Source organism: Amblyomma mixtum, chromosome 3 (assembly GCF_055824585.1).
Source record: "Amblyomma mixtum isolate Tamu chromosome 3, ASM5582458v1, whole genome shotgun sequence".
Classification (NCBI taxonomy): Eukaryota; Metazoa; Arthropoda; class Arachnida; order Ixodida; family Ixodidae; genus Amblyomma; species Amblyomma mixtum.
Window position 1 is genome coordinate 168,969,844 of NC_143014.1, and position 17,583 is coordinate 168,987,426.

Sequence of the window (17,583 nt, forward strand, 5' to 3'; positions counted from 1 at the left end):
GCACGAACGTTTTAAAAGCACTACCTGGCACCGGCGATGACGACTGCTCTCCAATTGTTCTACGATACACGTTGTAATGGTTTTCAAAGCAAAAACAAAAACCTAAACTAAAAGCAAGCAATCAGAAAACCTTTAAATTGCCTTGTGAAATTTTCGATGTTTCTTTCCATTTTGTCTCGTCTGAAAAAAACGAAAAAAAGCCGTTTTTTTTTGTTTTTCCAAAATTGCAGTGTTTTTTTCAGGCCTTCACATCTCTAGTTCCGGGCCGGCGCTCCCTGTTTTAGAGATGGCAGGGCGGCCTGTGCTGCGTCTGCACGGGGCGCGGATGGCCCTGCCTCAGGCTCACTGTGTGTGGCCTGGGCAAGTGCCGATGCCCGGTGAGGTGCACCGCACCGTCGCACCAAATCGGCGAAATTTGTTCTTACTATGAACAGGAATGTGCCTTGTGTCTGTCTGAATCGCTGACGTGCTTCTTTGAAAGATATATTTTCTTTTGTTTTTATTATTATAGTTATTCTGCATACGTTCTTTCTATATCTATCGGCACGTGGAAGAAGCTTCCCAGGCAAGCATGAGGTTACAGGTTGAAATTTATTCTTTCACATCATCCGAATTAAAAGCCTGATCAGCGTCCCCGCCCGGCATGCGGGGGGGTTACCGAACTGCGCGCCGCCACCACGTGCAAATGGCTTGTCACTGCCCCTGAACGCTGCTGCTGCTTCGCTCGCACGAGCCCGCAGCGCCGCCACGTCCTCTGCTAACCGGCCGTGCCCGATTGGGAGCGTTGTTACTGACGTTCTTCTTGGTACCCAGGCTGGCTCGAGGAAACCGCTCGTTTCCTGTGCTCAGGCGACCTTACGGTAGGCGCCGAGCATAAACTCCTTTTCGTTCTTCCACGTCGGACACGACCTTGAGTACGCGGGGTGAACCCCTTCACATTTCGCGCACTGTGGTGCAGCGTTGCAGTTCATGGATTCATGATCATTCGATGCACATTTGGCACAGGTTTTGCGGCGGCCGCGACAACTCTGAGCGCCATGGCCGAATTTTTGGCACTTGAAGCAGCGTCAAGAGACAGGGGGTATTGCTTTACACAGGCCGGTCGGCCGGTCTGTAGGATAAAGCCGGCCCTCGACCAGTGCGGTCTTCCTGGGGAGGTCCGAAAAGATCACTTCATACTCCAGCAACAGTTGTTTAACTTCCTTCTGTTATCCGTTGGCCACCGTTTCGCAAATGCACACTTCCGCGAAGGACTGCACCTGGTGGGACTTGGGCAGCGCTATCTCTTCAGAGTCCGCGTTTCTTCGGCAAAACATTAAGTCCCCGAACGCTGCAACGTCACTAGGGAGGAAAATAAGGACTTGTTCTCCGGTCCCTATAGAGACCGTTTGCGGCTCTTGATATTGTAATACCGGCCGTATCGCTCTCCAGCACGTTCGAGCTCTTCGAGCAAGTTTACGGGTACGTTCGAGCCTGTCTCGCAGTGAAAGGACGTACTGGTATGTAGTTCGCAACTCTTCAGATATTACTAAATTCGTCCAAAGCTCCCTGAGTACTGCCAGATCCCACGGACAATTCATCCATATAAGAGTTCGAATGGGGAAATGCTGAGGCTCTCCTGGGGTACTTCTCGAAGACAAAGAGAAGCGGAGCAGGTAGCGATCCCAATCGGTCGGTCTCTCTTGGCACATGCGCTTCAGCGTTTGTTTGAGCGTGCCATTAAATCACTCGACCAGGCCGTTCGCCATTGGGTGGTAAGATGTGTGTAGTTGTTTTAGTGACCGCAAGCAGCTGACCTCTTTCATTACCTCGGATGTGAAATTCATGCCCCAATCAGTAGGACTTCTCGGAGCACCCTTACTCGAGAAAATATTTCGACAAGGGCCTCGGCCACCCTTTCGGTCTCGATGCTAGGAGTGCGACCGCATCGGGATACCGCGTAGCGTAGACGACCATGTTCAAGATGTACTTATTGCCCTGAGCCGACTTGGGGTTGAGCGGTCCCACGATGTCAGTCGCTACCTTCTGAAACGGGGTTTTAATCACGGATACTCGGACCATAGTTGCTCGGGTCGTACAAACCGTCGTAGTTGTGCGTTGGCAAACATCGCAACAGGCAACCGCTCAGTGTCCATCTGCATTGCCGGCCATAAGAATTCACTGTGCAGCTTTAGCGCGGTTTTCGCGCCTTGGTGGCCTCCCATTAACCCACTGTGTGCCAGTTCGAGGATTGCTACTCTGTATTTCTTGGGCACGACAACTCCCCTCTGGACTCGGTGGCGGTGTACTTCTACTGAAGGACGCCGTTGGCAACGAAAAAATGGTGACTGCCCCTTCCCTTCTTGTGCTGCGCGGTGTGCCCATGTGATCGAAGCCCGTGCGCAAGGTAGGATCGTTCTCCTGCTCCTGTATTAGCTCCTCGCGGTTTACACCATGTGGGCTTGGCGAGCCCTTCAGCTTTAGAGATTTTTTCTCGCACCCTTGGGCTCTCGTAACCTCCGGGCTAGCTTCGGAGACATCCTTAAAGGGTACAGCACTCTCGACTCTCTCTTGTTCCAGTTTGGATCCGGTTCGTCTACTCGCCTGGCTTCTTTAACGTTCCCTAGAACCAAGTCATAAAGAGGATCGTCCATACATTTTGCGCGAAGTCATCCCTTAAAATATGGTATATCGACATCGATCCAGGCCTCTAGGAACATTAGCACTGAACGGTCAAGCAAACAGACTGGGCACTTCGTACTGGTGAAGTCTTCCTCTTTCACCAAGTCCTTCCTCACCACTTCGGTGCTGTAACCGGTGTCTCTCAGGGCAAGGACCACTTGATCACCTAGTTATGCATGATGGTCACAACGGGTAAGATTTCCTTGTTTGTGCACGCCTCGCCAGCGAACCCTGCGCCGATGACGGGAATCTTTCCTCCGATCTTGAGTTCGAGGTAACCGTCCTGAATGCGTATTGATGCTGACGCCCGTTTTTCCTCTTTCGGCTTTAGCGGCCCGCCTTCCCAGCATTTACAGCTTGGATGGCCTGATTTACCGCATCTGTAGCACTTTTTATGCTGCCCTGTCTCGTCGGATGTGGCGGCACGGCAATCTTCGGCGCGGTGCCCTGGGCGCGAACAGATGAAGCATGTCTTTTCTTCCGGCCCCTTCCCCTTCCGAATAGCGCGACGGCGTTCCCTTTCTCTCGAATGACCTGAAAATGCCATTCGCTGGCTTCTCTTTTGGTGGACCTCGATTTCAGAAGTTTGACCAGTATGAACCTCTACATATTGTTCGGCCCTCGCTACGGTATCCCCGAAGGACGATTTCCTTCAGAAAAAGCTGTAGCGGTCAGTGGCGTCTGCTCATGTTGCAGCGCGGCCTCCTCATAGAATTTGTGGAGGGATCAAACGCAAGAATGCTAACTGTATTGATTGCCATTGACAGTGCCATTGCGTATTAGATAAGGCTGCGAACTGTCCAGACAAATGAAGTACGTATTTTTTAAAATCAAAGAATGTATTCGTAGGTCTTAAAAATCGTTGCAGACATAACTGATGCCAATGCTTCCATATTTTTGCGTATTTAGTACGTAAACAAAAAATAACACGAAATCTAGAACTATGTCAGTCCGAAACCAGCAAAACAGTGCATGCCGCTAATATGAAAAATGTAAATGCCATGAAATGAACAAGTAGAGGACAAATATTTTAATGAATCGTTATTGTTCAAGAACCTTTACATTTTTGTACATATGCAACGGCCAGGGAAAAATCTCAATGGCGCTGTCCTTCGCTCAGTGTACTGCGCAGCAGCAGCTGTCACCGGTCGTGTACTGCGAGTAATTGCACCGAAATTTTAGTCGTAACCTCGAGCACATGCATAAACGAGGAGTTCTTATGCAAAAAATATGCAAAATATAAGAATAATAAATTAATTGAAATTCTCGGTTTGAAAATCTAAAGCACAACTTTTGAAATCTCAGCGCAGCTTTCGCGTCAAAAGTTTATGGGAACTTTACACCGATTAAGTTTCAGAATTGAAATGAGTGTCTCCGTAGACTCCGCGGCCGCCGTGAGATGCCGGGGCGAGCCCGCTTGCCATCGATAGGCCCTTGAAACTTTTTGCTAAGATGGGGCTCCATGCGTTACGTGAGTCCAGGTGCATGGGCGTTGCCACGAAACCCAACCCGAGTTAGCAATGTTCGCGCCAAAATGTCTTCTCTAGTCTGAAAAAGACACTGTAGGTGCCAAAATTCAGAATGACTTCCGGCGCCGGTGGTTGTTTTGGTCAGCGGTGCAGGACAGTTCGAAAAAATTTCAGGGAGGGGGGGGGGGGGGGGCTGAAGCCCCATAAGCCCATAAGCCCCATGCAAACGTGTTACGTGTAACGCGTGACACGGCTGTCGTTGTACCCTCAAAATTGCTTCTACTAAATGGTTTGTACAAAACTATTGCAGCTTTCACTGTAAAGCCGAAGTCATTCGCATACACGGCCTCCGCTACAAGTCACCTGTCTCTCTCTGCCTCCAAATCCACGACCGTCTCATTGAGGAACGCCCGCTTATCAGAGTCCTCGGCCTTTGGGTCCAACACAACTGCAAGCGCACTCTCCAAACCGTCCGTACCTCGGTTCTCAATATCACCCGCATGATCCACCGCATAGCGTGGAACAAAAAGGGGGTGGAACGTGGTCCACAATTATTACACGGTAGTCGCGGCTGATGAGCCGGCGGAGAGGGCAGTCGGTGCTGCAGATAGGCAGGTTGCCGAATGGGTCCTCTTCTGCGCGAGCGAGGTCGCGCTCCAAGCTTCATCTTCGTCATTAGCGCCGCTACAAGGGCATGCGCGAAGAGGACACACTCCGGCTCGTGAAGGCCATCAGCCGCATTCACTACAGCCTTCCCTACCTCAACCTTACCAAGATCGACCAATACAATAAGGATGAAATCCTCATCCACACTCTTTCAAAACCGCTCTCAGACTCCCGATGTGCACGTCAACATCTCGGCTGGTCATACTGGGCATCCGCAACACCTTCAATGAAATCCATGGTGCGGTCCTCACTTCCCAACGTATGAGCTTACTCACTACCTCCGCGGGACGGGCCGTCCTTCAAGGCCCCAACACATCGGGGGTCCCCAGCAACCTTAACACTCGCCCTCACAGGAATACTCCACCATCTAAAGCCGTGTAACGCGGCCCTAGAGCTGTGGTAGGTGAAGCTGACCAGTGAAGGCCTGGACGACCAGGCTGCGCTCCTCATCGCCAGAAGGTCGGCAGAAGCCTCCGGAGCCCTGGCCTGAGGGCCCACCCACAAGCGGTCGAGCTACCTTCCTCGTCAATCAATCAATCAATCAATCAATCAATCAATCAATCAATCAATCAATCAATCAATCAATCAATCAATCAATCAATCAATCAATCAATCAATCAATCAATCAATCAATCAATCAATCAATCAATCAATCAATCAATCAGAAGCTGTAAGAACTGCGGTCCTGTGGCTGGTATGGCAAAACACAAGCGCACAAACGTAGGCGACAAGAAAGTAGCACGACGACAGAAAGCACCAAGCGCTTGACGCGAAGGCTAGCAGCCGCTAGCAACGAAGTCACGAGGGTCAGGAGATACTGTACTTACCTACACCCATAGAGCTATTATACCTACACCGGCAGCTTTGCTCAAGGTAGAGGCTGTTGAAGACGGTGCTTCAATCCCACCGCTACCACCAGTGTTGAAGACGGAGGAGGCCTGGAATGACTGACTCGTTCAGCCCCGCACGTCCCGGCTCCGAAGGACGGTGCCGAACTCCGATACGGAGGAAACTGTACAGAAGATTTATTTTACATATTTACAGACGAGATGGGAGTGCTCCGATCACAAAACAACATCCCGTTAAATATGCTTCGGATTCCCCAGGTCCCTGACTGGGGAATAAAGTTCGGAGGTCGATGTCCAATCAGGTGGGCGGATGTAGACACTGGTGGTACCACCCACGGCAGGGGGCGGTGCTGGGCTCTCTCACCCTCTCGTAGCTAGGTCGGTGGGAAGGGGAAGACAGAGTCATCAAACACTGATGCGTCACCTTGACCACTGCTGCAAGTCTTCTGTGCGTTGCCTCCGCGGGAAAGGAGTCTCCTGCAGTCTCCCCGCAGGTGAATGAATGTCCTCGAACTCCCTCCTCCTCCCCCCCGGATGACCGAAGCACGAGACCTCTGTCGAGGACACAGCCGTCTTTCAATTATCAGCCTCAGCTTGACCTTGCGCAGCACCACACTGTCCGGCGACCCGAGGGCAGACTCGGCCACCGCCGCCGCCATCGTCTGCTTCCGCCGCTGCTGTCGCCAGCCCGCGCCGCATCTTTTGCTTCGCGATGAGTCAGGCCCGGTACTAATTCTTCCCTGGCCCGTGTTCGTCGATCTTAGCAAGGCGTAAGAGCAGCTCTCCGTTGCTGTGAGCCAACGCGAACATAAATATTAAAAAAAGAGAGAAGCGTTGTACTTTTCATGCAAATCTATACAAAACTAAAACATTTTTAAAAACAGTAACTAAAATGGTGTTTAAATGGTTATAAATCACAAAAATGTAACCAATTATTCTTCTTTTATCTGTGTTTGTCCGCTTACTCCATTCTGGCGCTTCAGTTGATGATGATGACGGCCATGCTGTTAAGACCATTCCCCTTTGCACCGGGGATCACAGCGTACTGAACCTGGGCTATTGGGCTTTCGAGCTCCTCCTTCGCGACTATTGTAAATTGGCCTTCCCCCTTCTGTCAAGTTTCCAAAGTCGTTTCATACCGGTATCTAGGAATTCATATCACCAACAACCTCACGTGGTCCGAGCACATTACGAAACTGGCAGCTGATGCTTCGAAATCACTCGGGTTTATCAGACGGCACCTTGGTTCTTCCCCACCTTCTATCCGAAAACTAGCCTACAATACTTTCGTCCGCACTAAACTAGAATATGCCTTTCCTATTTGGAACCCACACCAAGCTTACTTAATCGACACCCTAGAAGCTATTCAAAACCGTGCAGCCCGCTTTATTTCATCCGACTATCACACCCACTCTAGCGTTACAAATATAAAATTGTCTCTCGACATAGAGCCTCTGGTGCACAGGCGGAAAATTGCCCGTTTGTCATTGTTCCACAAACTTTACCATTGTTTTCCATCACTTCGGGACTCCATTTTGCTTCCGCCCCTCAGAACTTCGCGCCGTCTCTTTAACTCCATGAGCATTCTACGCGTGCACGGCTCCACTAACGCATTTAACAAGTCTTTTCTACCCGTTGCCATCGAAGAATGGAATTCATTACCCGAGTGCATTGTCATCGAACGAGATCCGTGTAAGTTCCGCATATTGCTGCTGTCGCACTTAAAAACCTGATGTTGATTATTCTTTTTGTGTTTAACTACCGTTTCATAAATGTTTGGCCACTCTCTGTGATGGGTTCATGTGCATTTTTTTTCTTTATATCCTGCCAGTACATGTATATAGCACTGATTGTGACCTGGTGTATTTTTGTTATGTAACGCCTCCCCCTTATGTAATGCCCCACCACCCAGGGGCCTTTAAGGGTCAATAAATGATGATAAATGATGATGACTAGTTGCCGCTGCTAGGAGTGGGAATGCCTGCAACAAGCTATCGAATCATACACACGTTTCGACATGTCAAATGAAGTGACAAGAAACCGTGCTTTTTAAACTGCTCTGTTATATTCAAGTTCCCCCTCCCCTTTGCACGTAAACCCACGTATGCCTCACAATACCCACTGTAACATCATTTCAAGGAACGACTCACCGGTTTTTTCGCCTCGTACGAAAGGTGATACTAACCTGAGACCTCGCGTTGCCATGCTCGCGATGGCGATGAGCTGCAACCTCGTTATATCCTCGCGATCCGCTGCCTCGTCGTTCTACGCTAGGTCCCGCCTTAGTGACAAGCTTCTGCCCACGTATGCTACTGTTGTTGCTCTTGCCGCGTGAACGTGCCAGGCCCAACTCCGACGGGAGTATGCACCGACTTCAAAGTGGCCGCCATTTTCTGATGCATGAAGCACGGCAAAATGCTGCAGGCATATCTGATCGGCTTAGCGTCACCTGCTCAGGCTTGTACTGCGGAAGCTGCGGGCTGTATCACTAAACGGCACCCGTGACGTCTCGTTAATACCTCGTATACATTCGCATACTTAGGCTTTGCTGTGTCAATCTCTAATGGTTGCAAAGTGCAGCTCCTTCCAACATTTCGCTTTTTTTTTTTGCGAGCACAGAAAGAAGGTGCACCAGTGTAGTGCAGCGAAATTTGCAGAGTGTTAAGAGCGGATATTTTAAAAGATAATGGGATACCACGCAGCTCCGGGGCGTCCTAATATTATAAGAGTATCTGCGGACGCCAGTGTGATTTATGGTTTCTTCGATCAAACGGAATCAACGTACGTTGCGGCAAATTCTCTGAAGCAAACTCTTGCTGCTTTGTATGTGTGTACACCGCATGTTGGTAAACATGCCGTGGTGAGGCACGAAGTGATGAAGTGTTTAGCGTTTGCCTTCATTTAAAGTAAAACAGAAGGAATGAATGAAGAAAGAAGGAGCTCGAGAGTGTCGTCGAAATGCGCATCACTTTCTACCAGGTGATCGTATAAGGAGTCCTCCATTCGAACTTTACCGTCGAAAGGACCAGCTGAGACGCGATAGTGATGCCAGGTCATCGCTGCAAAAGGAATAAAATTGCGCCTGAAATGCGCTCTTGACGGCGCGCAGCTCGACAGTGCTGTACACCAAAGCGTTCGGAAAACGAGCCAGAAAGAAAATAGCGCCTAGCTCCAGACAAGGCTCCAGGGCTCTCCCCTCAATGCTGGGGAACAGACCACGGAAGAGAATGGCCAGATGAACGCCCCTTCCCCCCATCCCCCGAATGGGGTACCGCCCCCGTTATTTTACTCCACCTCTACACTTCGCTCACCCCGTCTTTTCACGGTGCAGTACGTATAGGTGGGAAGCTTTAACGGATTCATGGCCTGAAGGCGGAACGTATTTGTTATATTTATTTTTTGTTTTGTTTTGACGGGGACAGCCGCAGCCAGCATTCGAAGAAAAAAAAAGCTGCTCGCGTGGCTTGCTGCCCGTAATTGCGCGCCGGCACAGCGAACGCGGGTCCATGGCGCTCGGATGCGGCCTGCGGGCGGCACAACAGCTGTTTGGCGATTGCCCCTGTATAGCCGCATGCCGCCATCGTCCGCGTGAGCGAGCAAAGCAGCGGCGAGGCTCGGCGGGCAGGTCATCATCGCGATCGTGGTTCAGCCCGCGTTGTGCGGAAGCTGCTGGACCGAGCAAACCAAACAGTCCGCTAAGCCTAATTAATAGCAGGGAACTTTCCGGCGCTAGGGCGCACTGCACCTATAGAGAATAATTCGCGATGCCCTGACGAGAAGTCCAAAATTCTGGTCGCGGCGAAATGAGGTTGGTTTTCTCCGCGCTATTAATTATCGCGAGTAGCTTCTGCCACAACTTTATGATCCATGCCGACCACGTCACCGTTACCACCTCAAATCACTAATACAGCCACTGCCATGAGAAAAAACAAATGGGGCGACACTTCGCCTTACCGCAGCCGTGTTCGCTAGCGGCGCTTATGAGGGCGATGCGTCGTCGTTGTCATCATCATCAGCCCAGCTATCTCCATTACAAGACAAAGGCCGCAGACTTTCTTAGCTGATCTGCCCACTTCTCTAGGATTGCATTCCGCTACCACGAGGAATCATCGGTTACCTTTTCTCCACATTGCATGCACTGCTCATGTCCATTTCCTCTTGTGTTCGATCCCGGCCGCGGCGGCTGAATCTCTTTGGAGGGGAAGTTCTAGAGGCCCGTGTACTGTGCGATGTCAGTGCACGTCAAAGAACCCCAGGTGGTCGAAATTTCCGGAGCCCTCCACTACGGCCTCCCTCATAGCATGAGTCGCTTTGGGACGTTAAACCCCATAAACCAAACCAAACCATTTCCTCTTGTTGATTTCGACTAAGATATCATTCACTCACGTTTGCTCCCTGACCCGCTCTTCTCTCAGCATTCCTCTCTTAACGTTACCCTTATAATTTTCCTTCCCCTGCGTTGTCTGCAATTTCAAACCTTTTCGTTATCTTCGACGTTCTATACCACTTCTGCACGATAGTTGTGTAGCAAAAGTACGTAATCTTTCTTAATTGCACATGCATCCCCAAATACTGTTGACCAGTGCGTCAACTTTTTCTACCCAATTAGTAGTCATTGACTACACTCGGTAATCGGTTCATTTTACGTTCACCACAGCTGCGACATAATTTTAACGCTCAGCCGGAGACTAAAGGTAGGGGCACCATCTACTCCTGTGCATTTGCAGACATCGTCTGATAGCGACGAAACAAGTCAAGAAAGAGTAAAAGTGTGCTAACCTTTTTGCTGACAGCCATGAGCTCAGGCAGCTGATCGTCTTACCTGATGACTTACCTGGACGAAGTATTTATTGCTTGCCTGCGGCTTAATCCGAATACGTTAGAGCGGGCGCGCATGAATTACTAGATGCGCCGGTAAGGTATATAAAAAAAACCGAAACAAAACAGAAATATACAACCTGAGTTTCAAGAAGCTTTATTCACATTGTGTTTCAAGACTGGCCGCGCAGTGCAGCGCCATTACAGTGCGCCGGGAACTCAAACAACACGAGAGGCAGCGTGACCTTCTCCTTCACGCGTCACGACGAAAGCCGGTATAGCAGCGCGCCAGTGCATGCAGCCTCGCCGTTCCTCAGTAGACTGAGTGTAGACTTCGCGGTGGGCTTTGACTCACGACTGGGATAAATAGCAGCTATCCATCCATCTTTTACCGCAAACCACGAAGTGGTGGTAGTGGACTCCAGATTCGGCACGCAGTGTACGGCTTTTGCAAAATTTTGCCCTCCGTCGCATGTGCGATCATAAACTCGCTCACCTACTGGTACTCATTTTACCGTGCTGCGTACGCCGTTCTTTGAAGAAGCGCCGCTCATGTACACGATTCAACTTGGCTGCCGGCCTCTCATAGCGTACATGTGGTCTGCAGCGATTAATTCCATCAAGGAATATTGCTTGCAGCTACAATAAAAACTGTAGGCACGTTTTCTCTCGGCTCTACTCACTTCTCGAATCGGCCGAATCGGACTGCCATTGTACCGGACCGCCGTGTGCATGAAACGGTTGCCTGGACAGCGGACAAGCGTGTACACGACTCCCGATGTCTCCAGCTGAATGGCCGACATAGTCTGGCAAGAGGCTGTAATGACTACTATGTGGTACTCCTTTTTCGTTTTTGCGGGGAAGTTGCCTCCAACCACGAAGCCAGATAAAATATCTAATTCCAGAATCTTTTTTCTTCTTCACACGTAAACCTATAGCTTGTTTTCGATTATCGTAGTCCCTCGCTTCCTTGCACGCAGATATAAATAAACGAAAGCCAACCCTGATGAAAAACTGCAAACTATATATAACTGCGTCGCTTGAGTATTAATATAGAGTGGAGAATTCTCCCGGGGACTGTTCCGAGATCGCAAGTGAATTGCGAAGACGTCCGGAGTAAAGTTCCTGATGGCATCTTTGTCCGCTACTCGCATCTTCACACCGTAGACTTTCACCGCTCCTCACATGCGGATCACTGGTTCTGGAGGAAAGAGTGAGGTGAGAAGGAAGCGCAAACGAAAGACTGCAGGTGTGCGAAATGTTTACTTTTGAGTTCGTGCAACGAGCACGACAGGGAATGAACAGAACGGGCGGATTCGACTGCCTGATGCGTCAGAAGCTGATGGCGGTGCGAATGCTGAAAGAGATAACGAGACACAGTTTTCGTTATGCCGATCACTTAAAAAAAAAATACAGCAGAAGAGGCGAAGTTTTTGAATATGCTGCACAAAACGCAACAACTCTCGACCACTTAACGCGACCTCTTGCCAAGCTCTTTCCGGCGAATAAAATCTTTTACAATCAATCAATCAAACAGTTGGAACCGAGCAGGCATAGCCGGGTCGATACGGTAACTACATCGCCAGCATGTATACCGAGTGCATACACGATTCAGAAGATCTAAATGGCGGGTTCATGGGCAGACATTTTTCTTTTATCTTTGCCTGATATCTAAAGCTGTGCTTGTTTAAATGCAGAGGCAGTGTGCGCACCTGTCGTGAGATACAAGAGAGGTTGCTGTTTGTCATGCGAGTGTCATTATCGGATGCGTGGCATGCAGGTACACGAATGTTCGGCGCCGTTCCGTTGAATGCACTTTTCTTTCTATCGCAAAGAGGTGCGTGTCACGAAAGGTACTGAAAATTTACGAGATACACATTTTTTCGAAGTAAACCGACACCTTAAATGTCAATCGAGACATCCCTCGACTGCAGCTGGGACCCTGTAGTTTTACTGAACTGATGAAATCGCTGTGTTGCCGCGCTAAACGTTATCCGGAAGAGTGAAGTTTTGTGCTTCGACTTCGAGCGTTCTTCTTGTTAAACGAGGCTACCATTTGCACGATTACGTTTCGAATCATGCATTCATGGTATTAAATGTGCGACGAATGTGTCAGCCTCTTAAATGGGCGCTTTTCAGTGAGAACCTCGAGATTCGCAGACCCTGTCGAACTCCACGAGGCTGTGGCAACAAGACAAAGTTGATGACGGCTCAGAGGTCAAGTAACCCCACACCCGATAGATGTAACTTACCGCGTTCGAAACAAAGTTCATATGAGAAAGCGACGAAGTAAGCATACATTTATAGCAATATTCTTATGAGTGGTTATAAAATTAATGCCACAAAATCATGCATCCTGTGCTATTGCACTTGTGAAAGGATCGATGTTGGGTTCTGTACGGCGCTAAGGGACTGGTGATTGCAGTCTCCTTAATGGTGTCGGAGCTGCTCACTTCCTCTGTCTCTTTTCTTTTTAGATTAGAACGTTATTTTACAATGCCTGTAATAGTGAGCGCTCTGCGACTGGAAGGTTGCTTTTGCGGTTCGAAGGCTGCTCCGCCGCACTGCATAACGCAGTATGTAGACGGTGCATGGTTGGAGCCGCTCGTGTAGCCGCTTTACGAATTCGGGTTATGAACGCAGTTTCGTATTCAACCAAACTATTTCAACTATAACCTGGATGTTATACAGACGAATCTCAATAAGTTCGAATCGAAGAGGACCGAACATTGGTTCGTGTTAACCGGAGTACGAAATAAAGAGAGCCCAATCGACGACGGGCTGATGTACTGCGTTGCGTGGGTAACCGCATCAGAGACGCGACACCATCTGCTCGGCCTTCTCGCTCTCGTGGGGCAAATCAGCACTGTGGACAATTATGATGGGTCTATATAAGCTTTTGTCCGGCGCCGGCATCATGTCGGTGCCTATGGGTCGCTGTTTCCCGCCAGAATTCACCGCGGCCGCCAGAATTCACCGCAACTAGATGCGAAAGGTTCGCGGGTGTATAGCAGCGCCACCATTTTGGCCATCAACTTCGCATCAGCAGATAAAGAGCACGATGCAGGGAAACGAGCCGCGTGGCATATGGAGCTCCGACTCCGGGATTCCCGAGCGGATTAGAATAAACCTGCGTATGCTGTAGACGAAAAGAAAGGAGGGGGGGGGGGTGCTGGAGCACTGCGACGGACGGCCCAACGCGGGATGGAATTCTGGCCGCAGCGGTCACATTTCGGTGCAGGCTAAATGCAAAAACGACCGTGTGCTGTGCGATGTCAGCGCACGTTAAAGAATCCCGGCTGGTCTAAATTAATCCGCAGCCCAACACTACAGCGACCTTCATAGCCCACGTGTTGCTTCGGGATGTTGTACCCCACATACCATGCGATAACCGCGCATTCAAGGCAGTCAGGCGATCGTTTTAGGTGCGGCCACTCGCGGCTGGAAGGAAGCGAGCACTGTCGTGCTTTACCGGCTGAGCCGCTAGCTTCGCGGTCAGTTCGAAACAACCGTTGCGCAGGCACATGCATTCCGACTGCCGGGCGATTTCTCTTACTGAAATACGCGTGGGTTTGAAGGTACCGTAGCACCATTTCGATCTGACGATATTCCGCGGTATATTATCATCATGCCGTATAATTACATTAAATCTGGACGCCTTGCATATGCCGCAGCGGTATATAAAACAACGTGGCGTTTATAGGCTTAAGGAAGGAATCAATGGGCAGCTTTGGCATAGTCCGATAAGCGGTGGCCCTGTGGCAGAGCATCCGCCTCGCGTTTCAGAGGTGCTGGTCCGATCCCCAGTGCCGCCGGGTGCACGCCGGTATCTAATGGGTACAAGGTTTCCCCTGGCCTGATGCTCGGCATTTTTGGGCTGAAATGATTGGAAAAAGGGTCTTGGGCCAAACCATAATCCGCTTACAAGGGGAGCCAACTGCCTTTGGCATGCGTTGGCCGGAGTTCGCCTATAGGCAGCAGATCACAAAGCGCTCATCGCGCACCTCGCTATGCTTGTGTGTGTTTGCGTGCGTGCTCTAGTTTGGCACATGTTGCTGCACTGTTAGTCCAGCACTCACGATAGGCCGCCCTGCATGAACGTGAAGGCATCGTTGATTCTCTCCAGGTGCACCCTGTGCGTGATGAGCTCGTCGAGCTTAATCTTCTTGTTCAGGTACAGCTCCACCAGCTGAGGCACCTGGTCGACCGACTTCCAGCCTGCGCGAATGGACACGCAAGTGCAGTGGGTAACTTGCCCGAGAACGCCATGGAATCCACAAGCATTGCTTGCAGGGTAAATCGCTGGCGGCCTTTCGCAGTGCTTCACAGACTTCAAAATGACGGCCGCTGTGGCGTCAGTAGCGCACAGAGATTTAAGGGTGGACGCGGCAAATAAAATGGCCAATTTGGTCGAAGTTTTTCATTTCTCAATTCATTTTTTTTCGTAACCCTCGGTTACGGTCCCGGTGCGACGACGCGAATTTCGCGGTTTTCCGGGTCACCATACCATCTTAGTATCACCATGAAGAGGAGACAGCAGAAGATCAGGGATTCCGTTGGTTGCAATGTCGCATTTCTCTGACCAAAAGCAAAAGCATACGAGGCGGTAAACGAGGCAAACGAGGGAATAAACTTTAAGGTTCTCAAATCTTCTTAGCTCTCACGATTTCTGCGATTTGTATCACTCGTCCCTTCATCATTTCATAACGAATGGCATGCAGTAGAATGATTGTTTTTTGGCCACGAATCCCGAGGCGTTAAGTGCATTAAAGATCACTATTTTTTTTTGTGTGTGTACACTTTAAGTATTGTTTGAAAGCTAATTTTGTGAGAAATGCTCTTCATGTAAATATGAATGCTGGAGTTTAATTTTTATTTGCATGAGTACTGGGCGTCTGAGAAAAACAAAAACTAATAGCTTTATTGCACGGAACAAGGCTTTGTGAGCATGCTGACGTAAAAAAAAAAAACTTGTGCATTTTCTTCTTAGTTATTTAACACCCCGGGGATGACTTTACGAGGGTGTTAATTGCGATTACTCAGCAACTCCACAAGATAACCTAAATAAATGCAATTATGAAAACAGCATTAAAAATTATATTTCCGCCAAATTTGGTTACAATTCATCCATAAATAACGAAAAGGGCGGGTGGCGAACCGTAAAAAACATGAGAGGTTCAATGATTTGTCTTTATTTTTATGTTAACGATAGTCATTTAGCTCAGAAAGTGTTCAACATTATCATGCCAGGACGCCAGAAGTGTTGTTTTAAGGTCAGTTTAGCAGTACGTGCCCAAGAGTGCTCCTGTAAAAATAAAATAATCTGTACAGTCTTCTTCGCTACCTTTCTGCTCTCGCTAGTCCGTAACAGGTCATTGAAATCTGGGACCTGTGGACCTGAACGAGCCAGGCACTCCAAGGGCCACATCTCTAAGAACGCGAAAAAAATAGCGACACGACGAGGCGGCGCGGTGAGGACCGCCGTCGTTCGCTCAGTGGAGAAGCCTCACGGGCAGCGACATATACTCTACATGCACCAGCAGAGATGCGTTTTCGTTCGGTGCCTGCGCACTGCAGCTTTGTAAACACTCCAGTAAACTGTCACCTCGATCAGCCTGTAAGTGGGCAAACTATGCAGTTGATCGAGAATATGCTTCGTGAGTGATCCTGCACCTATACAGCTGTATAGCAGCAGCACTGGGGATCGAGCGCCCGTACCGGCTCACACGCATGTCGGCCTGCATTTCGCCCTCTCGAAGCCTGCTCCAATTGTTAGCCGAGCAGATTGTACTCTTTACTTAAATTTTTCTGGTTTGACTAGCAAAAGATCATGTTCTCTACGGCAGCGGTGCAGCGGCAGTGACGATGACCAAGCCGACGCGCTTGTTGAGGCGAACACAGATCTCGGGGGAAACAGCTAAGTGACAAATCGGAAATAGCCAGCGGCGGTCTGATTGGCTAATCGCGGGTGAATTTCCGGGCGACAAGCGAAATTACGCCCCAGGGCGCCTGAGTGTACACTGAGGCTTCATCCCTGGGACGACGCATTCCGGCTACGCTGCGTCGTGGCGCCTCCGGTGACGCTGCGGAGGCCCAGCGAGCGCACCTCAAGCGACACCTAACGACACTGCGATTGGTCTTATTCTTCTTTCACTATATTCGTTTCCTGTGGACTTGAAGGACTTTTTAATTCGAACCCTTATTTCCACCTGTGTGCGGCGACTTTTCGGTTATATATACGCGCGTTGTCATTCACTGTTGTGATCTCTTGTCCTTAGTTTTAGAATGTTCAAGAAAACATTGCTAAAAAAACACCTATCTCTCTCTATCGCCTTACATTACAGACACGGAGTGAGGCACTCTGTCTTTGCCACGAGCTGAAACCCTGGGCACTGCTATCTGTCCATACGTGAGTGACCGCAAAGTGTCGCCGCTGATTTCGTCACGTTGTTGCTACAAACAGGACAGTGTAACCGCGGAGTGTATCCTACTCAGTGTGATGTCTTTTCAGCGAACGAGGGAATCGCGGAGATTCGGGAATCTTTATGATTAAAAGCCGCAATATAATAGCCAATCTGCAGTGAGTAGGAGTCAGCAGGTTAATGAGTATTAAGGCAGACAAGGAAAAAGGAACCGAAGTTCGTTGTAAGGTGGGACAGTATTTAACGCCAGTGACGGCTGCACCACCGCAGCGCAAAGACAATGATAGTATATAGACGTCTATGGGATTAAAGTAAAGTACACCCGACACAGCTGCGCTGAAGAAAGTTGTGGTCTCATTCTCGAAATGCCTGCTGTTGATGGTACCTTCGTGTGCGTCCTCCCCGCTCATCGCGTTTCGAAAATCGCTGGTGACCTTCACTATACCCGTGTGTCCGCATGGTTGGTTACTCGGCGCACTGGCTCACTGAGCACAAACCGCAGCCAGCACACATGATTATTCGCGTGGGCCACGCACCTCCGAAGACGCATCCTCGCCAGGCCCGGCCGGCTGTGAGTTGCGAGGGCAGAGTGGAGATCACCTTGTCCGTGGGCGCCGCGCCCAGGATGAAGGACTCTCCCCAGCCGGCGTGGCAGGACTCCAACGCATCCCTCTGCGCCGCCAGCAGTGGACGATGAAA

General features: G+C 49.8%; 1 protein-coding gene across 1 annotated transcript in view; it reads right to left on the bottom strand.

Moving 5' to 3' along the window:
- Positions 1-10,603: 10,603 nt before the first annotated feature.
- LOC149352661 (alcohol dehydrogenase class-3-like) overlaps positions 10,604-17,583 on the bottom strand; it is a 38,927-nt gene continuing 31,947 nt past the window's right edge. Inside the window, exons 9-10 of the mRNA XM_089581876.1 lie at positions 17,421-17,556; positions 10,604-14,680 (exon numbers count right to left, since the gene is read on the bottom strand). Of these exons, the coding sequence (XP_089438002.1) occupies positions 14,538-14,680; positions 17,421-17,556 (279 nt within the window). The 3' untranslated portion in view covers positions 10,604-14,537. The remainder of the gene's footprint in view (positions 14,681-17,420; positions 17,557-17,583) is intronic.